Source organism: Panthera tigris, chromosome A1 (assembly GCF_018350195.1).
Source record: "Panthera tigris isolate Pti1 chromosome A1, P.tigris_Pti1_mat1.1, whole genome shotgun sequence".
In the NCBI taxonomy this organism is placed as follows: Eukaryota; Metazoa; Chordata; class Mammalia; order Carnivora; family Felidae; genus Panthera; species Panthera tigris.
In genome coordinates this window covers 70,817,342-70,831,679 of record NC_056660.1, presented here as the reverse complement: position 1 = coordinate 70,831,679, position 14,338 = coordinate 70,817,342, and the positions used below count along the sequence as shown (strand labels likewise).

General features: G+C 38.0%; 1 protein-coding gene across 4 annotated transcripts in view; it reads right to left on the bottom strand.

Moving 5' to 3' along the window:
• Positions 1 to 14,338, bottom strand: part of PCCA (propionyl-CoA carboxylase subunit alpha) — a 477,968-nt gene that overhangs the window by 139,708 nt on the left and 323,922 nt on the right. For all 4 annotated transcript variants that reach the window (XM_042979710.1, XM_042979700.1, XM_042979707.1 and 1 more), the window contains one exon: positions 3,774 to 3,876. In XM_042979710.1, the coding sequence (XP_042835644.1) occupies positions 3,774 to 3,876 (103 nt within the window). The remainder of the gene's footprint in view (positions 1 to 3,773; positions 3,877 to 14,338) is intronic.

The window sequence follows — 14,338 nt, the reverse complement described above, 5'->3', positions numbered from 1 at the left end:
TAGCAGATTTTATACTCAGTTTTGCTATTCATTCTGACCCTTATAGTCAAAATCAAAAATCTAAAGCATAAAATATTTCACCCTATCTACTACTTCTTTTTTTTAAGTTTATTTATTTATTTTGAGAGAGAGAGCACACAAACAGGCGAGGGGCGTCGAGAGAGGGAGAGAAAGAGAGAGACAGAGAAAGAGAGAGAGAAAATCCCAAGCAGGCTCCATGCTGCTGCCCGCAGAGAGCCTGACAGGGGGCTCGAAATCACAAACCAGGAGATGATGACCTGAACCAAAATTTAAGAGTCGTATGCTCAATGGAGTGAGCCACCCATGCGCCCCCACCTACTACTTCTTCACTTAACTTTTCCCCCTACCATGCTTCCTTTGTTTCCCAAAAATTTCATCCTCACTACTTTTAAATTTTTTATCAAAAAATACTGATCTGTATTGATTTTTGCACTTAAAAAATTTTTACAAATCATATAATTTACTATCTTACCCATTTTGAAGTGTACAGTTCAGTGGTATTAAAGACATGCAGAGTTTTGTATATGCATCACCAATGGCCATCTTCAGAATTATTTTCATCTTGTGAAACTAAAACTCTATTCCCTTTAAATAATAACCCTCTGTTTCCCACTCTCCCAGCCTCTGGCACCACCATTCTATTTTCTATGTATTTAACTACTCTACATACTGTATGATTTGGAATCATACAGTATTTGTCCTTTTGTGTCTGGCTTATTTCACTGAGCTCAATTCCCTCAGGTTCCTCCATGCTGTGGCACGTATCAGAATTTCTTCTTTTGGTCGATGTGTCTGTCTTATGCGAGTACCACACCATTTTGACCACAGCAGTTTTGTAATAAGTATTAAAATCAGGAAGTGTGAGCTTTCCAACTTTGTCCTTCTTTTTGAAAATTGTTTTGGCTATTTGGGGTCCCTCCCTTAAGAGTCCATATGAATTTTAGGACTGACTTTTCTATCTCTGCAAAAAATCGGTTGGGATTTTGATAGGGATTGTTTTGAATCTGCTGAACATGGGTAATACTGAAGCCAAATCATGGGTAATATTGACATTATAACAACATTAAGTCTTCCAATCTATGAACCCAAGATGGCTTTGCATATATTTGTGTTTTCTTTAATTTCTTCCAGCAACATTTTGTAGTATCTAGTGTACAAGTCCTTCTCCTCCATGGTTAAGTTTATTCCTAAGCATCTTATTCTTTTTGATAGTGTTGCAAATGGAGTTGTTTTTGCTTTGTATATTTCAAACTGTTACATAAATGGCATCATTAAGTACTTATATTTTCACAGTCTTCTTTTTTACTATTAAGTCCATGCATACATACTAAATGTAGAACAATATGCACAAGGAGGACACATAGCATCTTCAGGATAGCTGTCACCTCTGGAGAGGGAAAGGGCGGAATGAGATATCATAAAGAAGGGATTTAGCTGTAACTATGAATTGTTTCTTTTTCAGTAAGAGATCTGTATAGAACATTTGTGCATTTGCAATACTTTCCTTATTTGAAACATCTTTTAATTTAAATTTTTTAGATTAAAATAATTTTGAAAATGTGGGGTATCTGAAGCATTACTTCAGGCATATGACTTTGCTTGTACCACTCTTGGGATCATGACCCTAGAGTGTCACCTTGAGGCCAGTTACTTTTTCTTGATGTGGCAGTGGATGACCTAGGAAACCAACAGTCACAGCTCTCCCCCCGAGACCCTAAAATCTGAGACTTCGTATCAATGGGTCTTTACTTAGTCTGTGCTATTCATCTTGACTCTCTTCAATAACACTGATGTCAAATGAAACTCAATCCAAATATACTTAGGAAAAAAAAGACACTATCAGGATTACCTGTTTTTCATTAGGTTTGATACTGTAAAGCCAATAAATAGGGGTAAGTAGCTATTGATACTATGTATCAAGGTGGATATTTTCCAGGGAAATTTTTAATGCAATAATTTTGATGTGTTTTTTTTTTTAAACAGCCCTGCTTTTCTTATGAGCTAAAAAGTAAAACAAGAGGTAATTCTACTGGAAAAATTCAAAGACACCATTTGAGCTGATGGTCTCTAGTTTTTCAACATGGAATCTGAAACAAGCACCAAGAAATAACAGCTCTAAGACGTAATCTGAGCCGTTTTCTTATTAAGGCAAGGCACTGCTTAGAAAAACAGTGTATTGGAGTATCAGATGAACAGTAACACTTCAGTGGTGACTCAGTACAGAACTAGATATTATGCTAAGTCTACATTTTTGTAAAGTTAACCTTCCCTGAGGAAAATGTTATAATATTAATACTCTTTACTATTCAATACACATAGTTTGCTACTCAACCTGATATACACTTAAGTCTCCACTTATAGAGCTACGTTTTTAAATGATCATATAGAAAGGAGGAACATAAGGAATCACGTAAGTACATCACAAAAAAAATACATCATAAGACAACTGTTTAACTCCACCGCAGTTTTCACGTTAACAGAGTGGAGTGAAATACCTTTCAGGAACAAATGCCTCAGCAATTTTGGCACACAGAATGAATCCCAACACTTAAAGACAACCAAGGAGATGACCCTTCACTCATGAATGAATCTCATTTACGTGTGACTCTGACTACCACATAAGAATGTAAGCTTCTCCAGTCTTAACAGCCTAGCACTTACCTAGCACAAGGTAGGAATGTAGTACGGATATGTTGAATAAGTGACTTCTCCTAACTCTGATGGTACTTTCTAGCTGGGATCAGGAAACTGCCACCAGGAGGTGCCTGGCTGGCTCAGTTGGTAGAGCATGTGACTCTTGATCTCAGGGTCACGAATTCGAGCCCCACGTTGGGGGCAGAGTTTACTTAAAAAAAAAAAATACACATAAAAGCGAAAAAACTACCACCCTATACCTCAGCTTCACCAGTTCTTCTTTTCGTGAAATCATATTATTTTTATTTTCATATCCTGTTTAAATCTTTTGATGAAAAAGTCATGTTTTCCAAACAACAAAATGACATTTCATTGCAACTTAGCCATGAGAAGAGAAATGTAGATTAATAAAATATTCATTGCACTAACTACCTAGAAGCTTCTGTGTGTTCAGGCTGAAAGTAAAACAGGAAAAACATTTCACAATATCATGATATTTTTCTGGCACTCACTCTCAAATCATATAATTTAAACATATCATTCATAACACAGTGTAAACACTAAATGTTAACGTAACACTGCTTAGTACAGACCCGAATTAAACTAAAGCAGTTCTATCATGGATATTATCCAAGGGGTTTAAGTTCAAGTTTTAAATTCCTTCAAAACAAAAGGAATGTCACCACAAGGTAAATTTAGCCTCAAGAATGTCTCACACAACATGAAGTCTCAAGAAAATGTTATATAGGCTTCAGATGACTTGTTTTAAAAGAGTGATTACCTACCACAGCTATCATATGTTTGGAATTATACTTAAAGATGCTCTTCTCTGGGACAAAAACAAAAGTATTACTTCTCAATAACAAAAGGAAAATGAATCAGGTGTCAGGAAGTGGGTGTAGAATGTGGCTAAATCTAGGAATGTATTTCCTAATTAACATGAGAGAACAAAACCTCCCATTTACATTCAGCTTCCTAAAGAAGGTGAAACAAGCACATTGCTGTGTTACAGACTCAAAAGATTGAGAGTCGCTGAATACATTAAAAATTGTTTGAAACAGGCACAGATCAATTTTCAAGACTGCCAAAAAAAATAAAAATAAAGAAATAAAACTCACAGAGAATGTTGGCCCACTGTTTGATGCTACGACAGTATGAACTTCGTCATGCAATTTTACTGAGAACTGCCAGTTAGCCACTTGTGGTTGAATAATAGGCACTCTGAAGCAGAAAAAAAGAAAAGGAGTTAGTAATTTTACATTATTCTCTTAGTAAACTGATTTTCCTTTGGCGTTAAGTGTGCAGGGTAAAATTGCCACAGATTATATTTCAGAACATTATTTTAAAAGGCTCTGTCCCTGGAAAAAAGCTTTCAGATTTAAACTAGAGCAGTTAAAAACAAACATACAAAAAACACATAGACATTCCAAGGACAACAGTAATCACTCTGGGATAAATGTCCTAGTGCCATCCATTCAAATACCATTATCCATTCTATGAATTTGAGTTGCTTAACTATGACTTTCAAAAATTAACTGTATGCAATATTAATATCTTTTCAGTATTTTGCTACTGTTCCAGACTGTTTTCAAAAATTTACAACGTGAATCTTTTATTTTTCTGGGTTTATTGAGTTATGAGTGGTATGCATAAGAACTGCATATAATTAACACACAATTTAGTGAATTTGAACATAGTTATTCATTTGTGTTTCCATCACCATAATTAAGGTAATAAATATATCCATCACCTCCAAAAGTTCCCTTGTATATCCCTTCATTCCTTTTTGGTATTTTGTTTGTTTGGGTAAGAATACAATCTTAATAACAGGTCTTTTCTTGCCTATGATCCATATTACATGGTCCAGAAAAACTGGGTAAAGCAACCAGAGACAAAAACATTTTTAGAATACAAATATTTCCCACAATTTTTTAAAGTAACAAGATTTTAATCATTTGTGAATTAGCCTAATTTAAATATTGCATGTTTTCATTATTTATGGTCATAAAGGAATATTTTACAAAGCAACTACACAGATACTATCCAGACTCTTGTCTTAAGTTATAGTTCCGAAAAAATGTTGCAGGTTATGTTTCAAGGTCACACCCCCTCCCATGAATTTCAAAAGGATTCTTTGTGTATTCAATGAAAACAAATTCAGGCACAAAAACTATGATTATAATCAAATCATCTCTAGACACAAGGTCTAATGGAGGATGATGGATAACTTAGGAGAACATTTGTATTTGGCCCACTATTTATTTTCTGAAAAAGAAGAAATGTCTTAAATACTCTAGAAGTGAAAATTAACGTTTTAAAATGTATCAACATATCAATACTAATGAACATGGCAGACATGGACGATTCTCTCAGCAACTTAAATAGGGCTGTTTCAGAGGATAGAGCTTCACACGAGAGCTTGAAAGAACAACAGGGGAGCATACAGGACGCAGAGGAGGAGAAGGAGGAGGGGGGAAGAGGAGGAGGAGGAGGAGGAGGAAGAGGAGGAGGAGGAGGAGGAGGAGGAGGAGGAGGAGGGGGGGAAGGGGAGGAGGAGGAGGAAGGGGAGGAGGAGGAGGAAGGGGAGGAGGAGGAGGAAGGGGAGGAGGAGGAGGAAGGGGAGGAGGAGGAGGAGGGGAAGGGGGAGGAGGAGGAGGAAGGGGAGGAGGAGGAGGAGGGGGAGGGGGAGGAGGAGGGGGAGGGGGAGGAGGAGGGGGAGGGGGGGAGGAGGGGGAGGGGGAGGGGAGGGGGAGGAGGAGGAGGGGGGGAGGAGGAGGAGGAGGAGGGGGGGGGAGGAGGAGGAGGAGGAGGAGGAGGAGGGGGAGGAGGAGGAGGGGGAGAAGGAGGAGAGGGAGGGGGAGGAGGAGGGGGAGGAGACAAGTGTCACAGGGCAGAGTGCTCCAGTATGCCAACACCCCACCCCCCTCTATTTTGTCACTCTATTCCACAGGGCATCTAAGTTTGTCTCCTTAATTGGCCTGTGAGCTCCTAAAAGATCAAGATCATTCCTGGGGCACCTGGGTGGCTCAGTCAGTTAAGCATCCAACTTCAGCTCAGGTCATGATCTCGCAGTTCATGAGTTCGAGCCCTGAGTCAGGCTTTGTGCTAACAACTCAAGAGCCTGGAGCCTGCTTCAGATTCTGGGTCTCCCACTCCCTGCCCCTCCCTCACTCATGCTCTTGCGTGCTCTTTCTCTCTCTCAAACATTTAAAAAATTATAAAAATAAAGATCAAGGTCATTCCTTATTTTTGTTTCCCAGGTCCCAGCACAGTTTGGGGAGAAAGGGATGATGGGGGCAGTAGGAAGGAATCTGAGGAGCACCTACTATGTGCCGAGCACCGCATAGGAGAGGCCGCGTCACCCAAGGGACAGAGTATGCTCCAGAAAGAGCATGGCCCCTGAGCTCTTGGCTTACTACCTGGCTCTTTTTGCATTATATAAAGGACCTCACCAGACTTCACTCTGTTTACCTTCAAAGGGGCTAACACCCCAACCTCTCAGGGGTTTTGTGATGACAGAAATAACCTCCCAGCTATATTACTGGCAACCTAACTTTCTTAAGTCTTTACTATCCTTGACAATTATGTACCTCTGCTGCTCAAGATTGTTCCATGGTTTTCTACTTCATATCAGGTGAAATCTTAACTGAGTTACCTACCATTCAAGTTTCTTATAAATAAGGTCCCTCTCTTTGTATCCAGTTTTATTTCTGATTATTCATGACTTGTGTATCTGGTTGCGCCAAAACCTTAAATTACTTCCCAAACCAAACCAAACCAAACCAAACCAAACCAAAACAAGCAGGAGAAATAAGCACAGTGGTCACAAACCCAGGCTCTGGTAACTCGCACAAGTGGGTTAAAAACCCAGCCCTTTCTGGGGCGCCTAGGTGGCTCAGTCGGTTGAGCGTCCAACTTCGGCTCAGGTCATGATCTCACGGTTTGTGGGTTCAAACCCTGCCTTGGGCTCTGTGCTGACAGCTCAGAGCCTGGACCTGCTTTGGATTCTGTGTCTCCTCCTCTCTCTGCCCCTCCCCTGCTCATGCTCGGTCTCTCTCTCTCCTTCAAAAATAAATTTTAAAAAACATTAAAAAAAAAAAAAACCCAGCCCTTTCATTAATTCATTCTTGAGCAAACTATTAAGTCTCAATCTCCTTATGAATCAATCTAGATATATAATAGTATCTGCATCACAGTGATGATGTACTGTAAATCAAACAGTGCATGTTAACTTTTATTAATTTGATTAGTCCCAACCATAGGGCTACATATTCATCTCCACCCACCCCCATAACTGAAATCCCTTTAAGGGAAACCCTGGATTCCTTCTGCTCCACAAACCAACAGATTTTTCAAGAAGAATATCATCTCTCTCATAAACTGTTCCCTAACCATATAGGTACTGACCATAGTACAAACAACTTCAGTGAGCTCCCTGCCACTTAACCTACATTATAGGCTTAATATTTTTCACAATTTAGTAGCCTGAAGGAGGTAATTCTTTCAAGTAAATGTGGAGACTCTTTTCAGTTATGCAACAAGCCTCTGTTTCCAGAGGAGCTGGGAAGTTAATGCTGACATCCGGTTGGAACCCAGACTGAATTTTCCCACAGAAAGCAAACCTACAGATGGTGGCGAGATACAGTTGCCACCCTTCAGAACCTAACTACTATTTATTTTTCCATTGTTTTATTTTGACCCACATCTGTTTCATATATGTTAGAACCTGCCCCAAGAGGGACCTTGTAGAAAGAGCACAGGCTCCTTTGAGTTAAAATGCTGGGGTTTAATCTCAGTCCATTCCCTTACTAACAAGGTCCCAGGGACTCCAGTACTTTGGCCCCAAAATTTCCACACCTGTGAAATACAGCTGGTGCAGCGCTGGGCAGGTGATGGGGGAGCTGTCGCTTCTTCTGAGCACACAACTCCTGAAGTGCCCTTTCCTAACAATTTCTCTTAAGGTGATGTGTTACTAGGAGGTAGGAAAGAGGCTTCACTGTGACAGCAAGCCCTTGAGATACAAGATGGTCACACCGTGGAATCTCTTCATGAGTTCACTCTTCTGCAAACAAAATCTGCTAAGATTCCTTCCGGCTTTATGTAAGTTTGAAAGTAGTTTTGTTTTGTTTTTAAATAAAATGGATGGGGTTGGGCATACATGCCCAGTGTAAAGATCCATAAACTGGGCAGCAGAAATAAACTGTAATAAACTACAAATAAAGAAAGTAACATGCACCAGCCTGGAAGTATAAAAGTATATGTGTTCTATTTCTGCAAAATCATTGGGGCTATGTTAATAATTACTTTGAAACACTGATATCAATTCCACCAGCACAAACGTGTTTATAATGGTGGCAGTTACATTTTACAGTTATATTTTAAATTTTAGAAAGGAGTTCCTTTTATCCATCAAATCCAAAATAGTCTCAGATATTTTTATGAATAGCTCTCTGGAAAGGGAGAGAAAAAGTCCTAGAGTTTCACTCGACTCAGCTTAGTAATGTTACACAGAAAACAGCTTCTTTACTGAACTATGTGCCTAGTAAAAGAGGCTGACATCTGATCAAAAATTTCATCTGTGCAGCTTGTTAGTTACTTGAAAAGCTGTTATCATTTAAACTACTACTTCAAAAAACAAACAAAACCCCCAAAACACAGGAAAAGGGAATTCACATAAACAGAGACTCACAAAGCAAATCAAATAATAGGTCTTACCCAGACCTGTCCACTTTGATTATCATCAGCCAACCAGAATGAATATGCTCAATAAAACTGAATGTTTCTGTATTTTATAGTAAAAACGGTCAGCTGATTATCACAAATGTTAATGCTAATGCATTTAACTTATTGGAATATTTTACTCAAAAATGTGTAAATAATACTAACCCAAATACCCAAATCTGGGTAACCAAATACCCATTACATTTCATGTTTTAAGGCAGATTTTATGTAAACATAACTCACAGCATCTTTAGTTATCAAGGATTATAAACATCTCAAAACCATATTATGAGACACTCAGAAAAGCTGGTTTTCAATTGTGCCATTACATATTTAGGAGTGAAACACTGAGTTAAAACAATGTTAGTGGTCAAAGAATCATTAAGCAATCCTTGATCATAACTTTCACAGTGGGTGGTCTGTAAAATGATCAAGAATAATACGCTGCATTCCATAGCCACAGAGGTCAGCTTCTGCATACAAATCTTTGCAGGAAGAAAAAGGCCTTCAGAAAAGTGGGCCATTCATCTGAACCAAGTTCAGAGAATTTCCAGCACGGTGAAAAGATATGTTATGCGAGCACATAGATGTATTCAGTGGGGGTAGACGGAACCAGCTACATGTGGTGACTACAAAGGAGCCCTCCCATGGTTCATGAATAAGTCGAGGAAATGATCAGAAAAAAAAAAGAGAGAGATGTTTAGACAGATGGCCCACTTAAAATGCCTGAGACAGGGCATAAGCAATTTTAATGAAACTTTAGATCTAGCATATGAATTGTTTCTTATTTCCTCCAGGGAAAAAAAATCTAAAGAAGACAAAAATTCAGCAATTTGCTGAAAAACTCACTCTTAGCAAGTTGGGATGGAAAAAGAATTACAAATACAAGTTTTATTAGTGCAATAAATTCATATAAAATTCTTCACAGAGCCATCAGCTATCAAAATGAATATAAGCATGGAATGAACAGATTAAAGGAATTTTAAACAGAAGTCTACTGCCAAAGCAAACAAAAATCTAAGCCTTATTATGTGAGAACTTACAACACTCCAACATTAAAGTTCATCACTGCAGAAGAAAGATAAAAGCAGCATTTTCAGAGAAGCTCTTCAAAGCTAGAAATTGTCACAGTAGAGGAATAGAATCCTGCTTATATGCAATTTAAAATGTGTACATTCAAATAGATGAGGCTGTGTATCACAAAACAGTGCCCAGAAAGGGTTACAGAACACCCTCAAGTTTTGAGTCATTAGCATTACAAATAACACAAATGACACCTGAATCAGGAAACCGAATACTAATGTTACTTATAATCTTACAGATTTTAATATTATGCAAACCCTATTTCTTGTGCTATCAAAGGGTTCAGGTTCTCAATTTAAATGCTGAGCATGAACAGTCAGGAAAGGCAATGGAATTTAGCCTCTGCAAGCCCTGGTCATGGACTGACCACCAACCCCAAAAGCCCTGTGACCTTCCAAGTTACTTTTCCTCCTTGCATCTCAATTTCCTGGTCAGCGAGCCCAAGACAGTAAGAACACTTTCCCCACAAGTTGATTAAAGAAGGTAAAAGGTGTAACACACTCAGATTCGTGCTTGGCACATGAATGCTAAAATAAGAGTTATTCTCATCATTTTCAGAATATGGTGAAATATCTGAAACTCTCCTCTATTATTTCAACCCCATTTTATTTATTTGAGAGAGAGAGAGAGAGAGAGAGAGAGAGAGAGAGAGAGAGAGAGAGAATCTCAAGCAGGCTCCATGCTCACCACGGAGCCCAACACGGGGCTCGATCCCACGACCCTGGCATTGTGACCTGAGCCAAAATCAAGAGTAGGAAGCTCAACCAACTGGGCCACCCCGGTGTCCCAACCCTATTTTTAAAAAATACATTAATTTATTATTTATATACAGTGAAATTCAAAACTGTAAGTTCCATCATTTATCATTCCAATAAATCTGTCCCTTTCCCCAGTAGTTCAACTATAGATTAAAGCTTCACATAAACAGACTCCAAAAACATGCACTCTTGCATGTAGCTTTCTTTTCTTCCTTGCCCAATGCAATGTTTTGAGGCTCATTCACGTTAATAGTTCATTATTTATTGTAGAGCAGTACTCTATGGTACCAGCATACCAAAATTAGTTCATCCTTCTGCTGATGGGCATTTGGGCTATTTCCAGTTTGGGGCTCTTATGAACAAACCTGCTATAAACACTCTTTGTATGAGCCTTTTTTGAAGACAGAAGTTTTGATTTCTTGTGGGTAAAAACTCTGAGAGTGGAAATGTGAGGGCAACCATGTTTAATTTTATAAAAACTGTCAAAACTGTCTTACAAGGTATTAAAACATATCTATACTCCCCCCAGCAATGGCACTTGCTCCATAGCCTTGTCACCATTTGGTGATGTGTTTCTACTTCTAGTCAGGCCAGTGGCTTAGAAACTTCTCATTACAAGTTAACATGCATTCCCCTTATGACAAATAATGTTGGGCACCTCAATATTAGTGCTTATTGGCCACTTGTTTCAAAATTTTGTCCATCTTTTTAATTAAGATGTTGGTCTTACTGATTTGCGGGAGTTATTTTTTAGAAAGCCTCTATCAGATTTAGGTCTTGTGAATATTCTGCACCACCCCTGAGGCTTATAAATTCTCTTAAAAATGTCTTACCTTCAGCAGTTTTTAAAAAATTAACAGACTTAATTTTTCAGAGCAGCTTTAGGTTTCCAGAAAAATTGAGCAGGAAGTAGAGTTCCTACAAATACCCTCACTCACCCTACCCTGGCTACAGTTATTACCATTCTGCATTGCTGTGGTACATTTGTTAAAATTGATGAGCCAAGGTTGACAAATTGGTTGACAATAGGTATGGACTTTAGTCCATAGTTTACACTAGGATTCACTCTTTGGGCTATACATTCTACAGGTCTGAACAAATGTATAATGACAGATCTCCACTATTAAGGTTTCATATAGAATAATTTCACCTTAAAATTGCTCTGTGCTCTACGTATTTAACTTTCCCTCCATCCCCCTGAATCACTGGCAACCACTGATCTTTATTATCTCTACCATTTTGCCTTTTCCAGAATGCTGTATAGCTATAATCATACAGAATGTAACCTTTTCAGATCGGCTTCTTTCACTCAGCATTATGCATTTAAAGTTTCTCCATGTCTTTGTGTGGCTTGATGACAGCTAATACCTTTTTATTGCTGAATAACAGTCCATTGTCTGGATGTACCACAGTTTACTTATCCATTCACCTACTGAAGGACATCTTGGTTACTTCTAAGTTTTGGCAATACGAGTGAAGTGAAGCTGCTATGAACATTGACATTCAGTTTGTAGGGTAGAAACATTTTCAATTCATTTGAATAAATACCAAGGAGTACAAATACTGGATCACATGGTAAAAGGATGTTTCATTTTGGAAAAATACCTGCTAAACTGTCTTTCAAAGTGGCTGCACCATTTTGCATTCCCATTAGCAATGAATGAAAGTTCCTGTTGTTCACAATTTGGTATTGTCAGTGTTTGGGATTTTAGTTATTCTAACAAACATATCTCTTTGTTGTTTAATGAAAATTTTTAATATGAATAAAAACATATGCATTTTCCCTTTTATGCTCAGTGCTTTTATGTCCTTGCTAAGAAGTGTTCTGACTACAGCAAGGCTCAGAAGAAATATTCATGTTTTGCTTTAGAGGTTTTACAGGTGGACCTATGATTCATCCTTAATTTTCTTGTGTGATGGGAGAGAGGAGTTTCATCTAGTTGTTTCAAGACTTGCATACCAAGTTCTGCAGCTTTGTCCATCGGTTAAGATGATATTAGCTGTTCTATATCCCTTTGCATTTTCACAAAAATTTCAAAACAGGTCAATTTCTTCTCCTTCCTCCCTAAAGCAACCCCCCTAATGGGGTTACGTTTGGGCTTGCACTGAATCTCTTCATTAATGGAGGGAGAGCAGACACCTTAACATTTTATCCTCCTATCTACAATAGCTCTTATTTTATATTGTGAATTTCTCTCAGCAAAGTGTGGCAGTCTTGAACCTCCTTTGTGAAAATTATACCTATTTCTTAGTTTTATTAGTTGTATCACAGATTCCTTAGAGTTTTCTTAAGTAACCTATTAAGGTGTCCTGGAAAGCTTTCTTTCCAATCTTTAGGCTTTATTAGTTTTTCATGCCTTAACTACTCTGACAACTGACAGTCTTGAATTTATTTTGTTAAAGTATTTGCCTACATTTTTATGCTGTTAAACAAAACTGTTAATTTTTATTTTCTTGTTGTTAGTTCACTGAAACAATTTATATGATTGACTTTTTATCCTGCAACTCTGCTAAATTTATTTCAGTAATTGTGTTATAGATTCCTTAACGTTTTCCATGCAAACTATTGTATCCTTGGTGAATAGAAATGATTTACTTCTCCCTTTCTGATCTCCATGACTTCTTATCTTACTGGGTAGGATCACTACTATAAAGTTGAATAAAAGACACACACAGAATTCTTTCCTCTTCCCAATCTAAAGAAGACAAACTCCGTATTTTCAGATATATTTTACCCCATTTTCTGTCTTCTATTTCCTTTTGTAGCTCCAAATATACGTAAGTTAGACTTCCCGATCTTATGAACCTAGGTCAATGAGAGTCTCTTCAATGTTGTGAAATACCTTTTCTCTTCAGAGTGTATAGTCTCTATTCTTCTAAGTTTACCCATTCTGCCTTCTGCCAGCACTAACCAATATGCTTTTCAGCCTACCCAGTAAGTTTTCCATTGCAGGGACAATACATTTTAAGATCTAGAATTTCTACTTGGTACTTTCCTAGTTTCCAGATCTATGTTTATATTCCCTATTAACTACTTCATTTTGATCTTTAATATTTGAAAATAATTTTAATAACTGTGCTAAAGTCTTATACATAACCCAATATCTTATAGTATTATAGTTGGCTTCTACTAACTGCTTTTTCTCTTGACCATGGGTCAACTTAATTCTTGAATTGTGTGCCAAGTGAATTGTTTTTTGTACATCAGATTGTGGCTATGTCGCAGAGACTGTAGTTTTCCTGTTATCTTCCCCTGAAAAATTCTGATTTTTATTTCAGCAGGCAGTTAAATTACTGACTGATCACTGTGAAGTCATCAAGACTCACCTTTGTGTTGTGCTAGGATGCTTTCTGGTTTTGCTTTTACTGAATTAAAAGTCCAAATCACTTATTCCAGAAACAGTGTTTCTCCTAAGACATGATCCTTCTGGGGTTTTAATGGAAAATTCGAGGTGTTTACAAGCCCCTCAAATTTGATGAGGCTCAAATTCCAATCATTATCATCTGTTTGAAAGGCAGCAACACAACTTCAACTCAGTTCACTCAGCATTCCAGAGGGATTCATACACTGGGATTCGCAAAGTCTTCATGCATGCACATATCAGGAATCAATCATCTATTTGAGCGAAGCTAAATTCAGAGATAGAAATCTTCACTGTTGCTCTCTTTTTGCCATGAGATCCCTGCCCAATCTTCAGCAGTTCTTACAATTCTAAGCATCATTCTCCAAGACCTCAAGTCAATAAGATTGGGGCTAACTCCTGAGTTCTACCATGTCCTGATGCGCGCATGCAACGGTGACCACCTTCAGGGGAAATGCCATACAAAGGTGGATCTCATCCAGTGTGTTTTCCTTCGACAAACACTCAAAATCCATTCAAATTCTGACTGGTTTTAGTTGTCATCCAGAGCCTTCTAATAATAGTTGTATATCTTCTCCAGAGCTTGCCATTGTTATTTGGAGGAAGGTTAATTGGAAATAAGCTACATAACTATTACAGAAAGTAGAAATTCTCTATGTTGATTTAACCTTCTTTCACTTGCATTCAAAGGCAGAGGAGGAAATAAAAATAGGAGAACACTGGATCACATATATATACCACTTCCACCTGCCAAGTAGC